The following is a 5,264-nucleotide window of genomic DNA, read 5'->3' as shown; positions in this document are numbered from 1 at the left end:
GATGCTTGATTGGAAATGATATTGTTGGAAATTGAGATGAGGAGATATATATAATAGTGATATTGTGTTTGAAATTGAGGTAATTGATTGAGATTGGTTAAAATGGTTGGTTGGTGGTTTTGTGATTTTGGGAAAAAATGTTAAGGTATGAGTTGAGGAGGCTTGAGGTTGATTTTTGGTATGTTTTGGTTAATTTTGAAAATGGTTGAAATTGGTTCGTTTTGAAATTGGCACTTTGTGGTTTTGTATAAAAATGTGGTTTTTGGGCATACTTTGACGGAGCATAACTTGGGCTCCAGATTCCCGTTTTGTGCCAAATTTGTTTAGAACTGAAATTGGATCTGGGATATCCATGCCGTTCGAAGAACGGGCGAAAAATGATTTGAAACGAAAAGTTATGTCCGTCGGTAGATTGGGGTTTGAAATTGGGAATTCTGCAGCTTTTAACTTAAAAAATTTTTTGGCTAAATGCGTACCCACGCGTAGGCGTGGCCAACGCGCACGCGTCGTTTTCAGATTTTTACCACCCACGCGTACGCGTGAGCGACGTGTACGTGCCGATTCACTGCACCAATTGTCCAGTATTCTTCCCGATAGTTGTGCAAGAAATGTGCTAGTTTTATGCGTGGGACACAAACCACACCCACGCGTACGCATGGCTGACGCGTAGGCGTCACCTGGCTGTTTTCCCATCCACACGTGCACGTGGGCGACGCATACGCGTTGATGTACTTTATGGCTTTCCACGCGTGCATCTGGGCGACGCGCACGCGTGACCCGGTTTTCATCCCAAAGTTGATTTTTGAGTTTTAAAAGCCAAATTTCATACTTCTAAGCCTCCGATCTCACCCTTTGTGTCTTAAGTCATTATGATATGCCTAGCAATGAGGAAGGAGCTAGGGGATGCGGTAACTTGTGAATGAAGAAAGGAGAAAATTTATGATCAATGATGATCAAAGATGATTATATGAGATACGGAGGATGGCGGTGGAAGTGCTTTATGTGCCATGAGCCGAAAGGCTGTAATTGTTAATAAATTGGCTGGTTTTGGATTGAATTATGAGCCAGATGGCTGAGTTATTGCCGAGTTACGGTAGAGCCATTATTGATTTATGGCTGAGTATGATTGCATATATATACATATTGAATGAAATGTGAATGTTGCACTTCCACTATTTGAGATACGAGTTTCCCTGGATGAAAGCAGTGGCTAGCCACCACGTGCTCCAGGTGGAGACTCGATACTCTGCTGACCCTATATCGTAAGTGTGGCCGAACACTGAAAGTTCCGGATGAGCTCGCCCTTGTGGAAAACACAAGTGTGGGTATTGTTTAATAATGATTATGATAATGATGATGATCGAGAATAACTCGAGTTGGGGATGCACGACAGAGAGACAGTCCAATGGTTAGCTACCAAGACTTGTTGGGTTGGCTATATAACCGACAGATGATATCATCAGCTATAGGGTAGGCATGCATCATTTGCATATGTTTGCATTGTTTGGGTTTGCCTATTTGTTTTGGATTGCTACTTGTTCTACTTGTATCTTAATTATGTATTATTTGCCTGTATTGCTTGTGTTTGTACAACTGAGAGGCCCCTCATGCTGGTGTCGGTGGACGCTGAGGGCTGTTCTTGATGAGATGAAGTGATGATATAATTGAATAATGATGATGATTATTGAATGAGATAATTTGAGCTCCCCGAGTAGACGCTGTGAAGTGGATTCACTTGCTCTAGGTGAGGATATGATGTATTGGTATAGAATTACTGAGACAGAATAACTAGTTATGGCTTTGTTTATGATTCTGATTTTGATTTGTTGGAGAGTTAGAAAGTTGGAGAGCATGAAAAATATGAATTAGATTTAGCATTCCCTTATGACAGTTGCCTATTCATGGATTAACAAGAACCTAGGATGAATAATTGGTGAAGAGAATATTAGGATGCTTAGTGAGTTTTTGTTGCAGTGCATTGTATTTATTTGGCACTTTTACCGTACTGGAACCCATGGGTCGGGGGTTCTCATTCCGTATATATCTCTTATTTTTTAGATACAGGTCCAGGTACTCAGAAGTGAGTTGTGGTTCGTCTGAGAGACGGCAAAGATCTTTATATTCTCTACTTTATATTTTGCTTAGAATCTCGCCACCTTTGTCTTGGAAAGATTATATTATGTATTGAACTCTTTTGAATTTGCCTATAGAGGCTCTTATGTTTCTTTTGGGAGAGATTAGGAGATACTGTTGTCCTCTATTTTCATACTATACCCTAGCCGGCCTAAACTTCGCGGTCGCGACTAGTGGCTATTTACTTATGCTATATATATAAAGCCTCCCGTAATTTGATTGACATATTTATTCCTTTTTTACACGCGGGAGCAGAAAACTTGAAATTAGAAAAAAATCAACACAAAGTTACTTTACCCGGTTTCACTTTTCATGATACATTGGCTAAACTAAGAAAAAACAAAAAAGAGATAGAATTAAAATCTTTTTTTATTGACCAATTAGAATTGCCTCCCAGGATCTTTAATTGTCTCAAAAGGTCCAATATACATACATTATTGGACCTTTTTAATACCAGTCACGAAAACCTTATGAAAATAGAAGATTTTCGGATAGAAGATGTAAAACATATCTTGGACATTTTAGAAATTCGAAATTGAAAGAAAAGCATTTTGCATAAATTGGAAATCCATTAGGTTTTTTTCATCTTTTTTTTCTTTCTTTTTTATAAAAAAGAAAGAAAAAAAAAGATGAAAATATGGAGTTTGAATCTTTATCTTTAGAAAAATTTAGAAAAAATCTACATACTGAGAGTAGGTTCAAAGATGTATCTAGGGAGTAGTCCTTTCAAAGTGAATTCTCCCTAGATACCCAATATATATGAGATTTTAATTCACAAGTGAATCAATTTAAAAGAGACCTAAAGTTAGGGATTTCTCAATAGGTAATGTTGCTCCAACACCCAACCAAAGGGCTACTGCAGTACCAATCAAAAAGATGGTTGTTGATACTGGACGACGAAATGGGTTTTGGAATTTATTAACATTCTCCAAAAAGGGTACTGTTAATAATCCCGCGGGTACCGAAACCATTAAAAGAACGCCCAATAACTTATTGGGCACTGTACGAAGTATTTGAAATACAGGAAAGAAATACCATTCCGGCAATATTTCCAAAGGAGTTGCAAATGGATCCGCGGGTTCCCCAATCATTGATGGTTCTAAAACTGCTAAACCTACGTTACAAGCAATAGTACCTAGAATAACTACGGGAAAAATATATAAAAGATCGTTTGGCCATGCGGGTTCTCCATAATAATTATGACCCATTCCTTTAGCCAATTTCGCTCTTAATACAGGATCATTCAAGTCAGGTTTTTTTGTTATTGGGATAGGTGAATTCTTATTGATCCATCCTCCGAAAGAACCGGACATGATAATTTTGCATCATCCGGCTCGAGCATCAATCAAACGAACCGAGTATACCTATAGAAAAGTTTATATGTAAGAAAATGGACTCGATTCTGTTTTACGGAGTTACACAACTATCTATTGTGAAAAACTCATTTCTTATTTGTAAATGCTCAACACCCAAGTAGGCTTTCTTAAATTTATAGTGCTTTCTGGGTCATCTCAGACCTTGATATTTTTGCCCCCCTCAAAAAAAGATATCGGGACTTTTTAACATACATTTACATATTAAATTAAAGGATTTACTTGTTACTAATGGAATCTAACCCCTGTTCTTCTTTAGATCTACTTGTTTCACTCCGATAGTATCATAAATCGAGTCAATGCATAGGAAATGAATGCATTTCAATACTATTAAGTTAAGTGAAATCGATAAGACGGAATCCGTATTAGACCACTTCACTTATTTTAGTTTTAGTGGATCTTACGAAGCCCGGTCATCCAGGACATGATCAAGTCTGATCATAGAAAAGAATCTCTTCAAGTGAACCGGCCTATCCTCTGTAGGGGGGCTTGCGCGGTGGTTGGAACAAAGAGACACATTTTATTGCAAATTAAAATGTGGCAGATATGAAAAAGTCATCCATCTGCGCGATCCAATCAATAGTTCAAGTCACACACTCCCATAATCCGTTTTTTCTTCGGAGAATCCCCCTCAACTATCAACTATTCGTGTATGTCAAATAAAAAAATAAGACGCTAATTTTGTTAAGTCTTAAGTTGCAGGGAAATATCCAAATACATGTCTTATTTTTTTTAATAATCCATATTTGTAGCAATGAAATACTTTTGTTCCTCCCCAAAATAAAAAATGATTGATTAGAAATATCTAGGATCCATATTCTCTATAAAGGACCGGAGATGCCTTGCTTACGTATCATTGGAAAGTGCATTAACATAAATACAGCAGTAAGAAGAGGTAATACAAAAGTATGTAAACTATAAAAACAAGTCAAGGTAGATTGTCCTACACTAGCACTTCCCCTTAATAATTCCACGACAGACGATCCTATTCCGGGAATAGCTTCGGGTACTCCTGTTACAATTTTGACTGCCCAATAACCAATGTGGTCCCAAGGTAAGGAATAACCAGTTACACCAAAAGATGCGGTCAATACAGCCAAAACAACGCCCGTAACCCACGTCAATTCACGAGGTTTTTTAAAACCGCCGGTAAGATACACACGAAATACGTGCAGGATCATCATTAAAACCATCACACTTGCCGACCATCGATGAACAGATCGGATTAACCAACCAAAGTTAGCCTCAGTCATTATATATTGAACCGAAGCAAAAGCCTCAGTAACGGTCGGACGATAATAAAAGGTCATAGCAAACCCCGTTGCTACTTGGACTAAAAAGCAAGGAAGTGTAATTCCTCCTAAACAATAGAATATGTTGACATGAGGAGGGACATATTTACTAGTTATATCATCGGCAATCGCCTGAATCTCAAGACGTTCTTCGAACCAATCATAGACTTTATTGAGATAGGTAAACCAAAGGAACCCCCCCTCTGAGAACCGTATATGAGAATTTCATCTCGTACGGCTCAAACAGAAAAACCCAATACTGGTTGTAACAGTAACGGATATGTTAAATTTAAATAATAAAAAGTTTTAAACTTCTTAATTTAATCCTATTATTCCAAATCTTATTTGAAGATAAGAAAAATATATAAATCCTTAAATTGATCTGTGCAGGGTTATAATGCCAAAATCTCAAGTCGGCGCACTCGTCTTTATCTTGATCTTTACAGGCCTCTTGAATATTCTATTT

The 5,264-nt window shown here is 37.7% G+C and overlaps 1 protein-coding gene across 1 annotated transcript; it reads right to left on the bottom strand.

Annotated features, from left to right (window-relative positions):
- Window positions 1-2,742: 2,742 nt before the first annotated feature.
- LOC107472598 (uncharacterized) lies at window positions 2,743-4,981 on the bottom strand. Its single transcript, XM_016092108.3, has 2 exons — window positions 4,348-4,981; window positions 2,743-3,427 (listed from the first exon to the last, which is right to left on the bottom strand). The coding sequence occupies exons 1-2, from the start codon at window positions 4,814-4,816 to the stop codon at window positions 2,922-2,924; spliced, it is 975 nt and encodes a 324-aa protein (XP_015947594.1). The 5' UTR covers window positions 4,817-4,981; the 3' UTR covers window positions 2,743-2,921.
- Window positions 4,982-5,264: the final 283 nt, after the last annotated feature.

The sequence above is a fragment of the Arachis duranensis genome, unplaced genomic scaffold (genome assembly GCF_000817695.3).
Source record: "Arachis duranensis cultivar V14167 unplaced genomic scaffold, aradu.V14167.gnm2.J7QH unplaced_Scaffold_188353, whole genome shotgun sequence".
Classification (NCBI taxonomy): Eukaryota; Viridiplantae; Streptophyta; class Magnoliopsida; order Fabales; family Fabaceae; genus Arachis; species Arachis duranensis.
This window is presented reverse-complemented; position numbering and strand designations above follow the sequence as displayed.

What these genes read in the sequence shown, in the direction of transcription:
- LOC107472598 (XM_016092108.3), bottom strand. Translation starts at nt 4,816, where the DNA reads ATGACCTTTTATTATCGTCCGACCGTTACTGAGGCTTTTGCTTCGGTT. An exon ending in TCCAATGATACGTAAGCAAG is followed by an intron (nt 3,428 to 4,347) that starts GCATCTCCGGTC and finishes GTTCTTTCGGAG; the next exon opens with GATGGATCAATAAGAATTCA.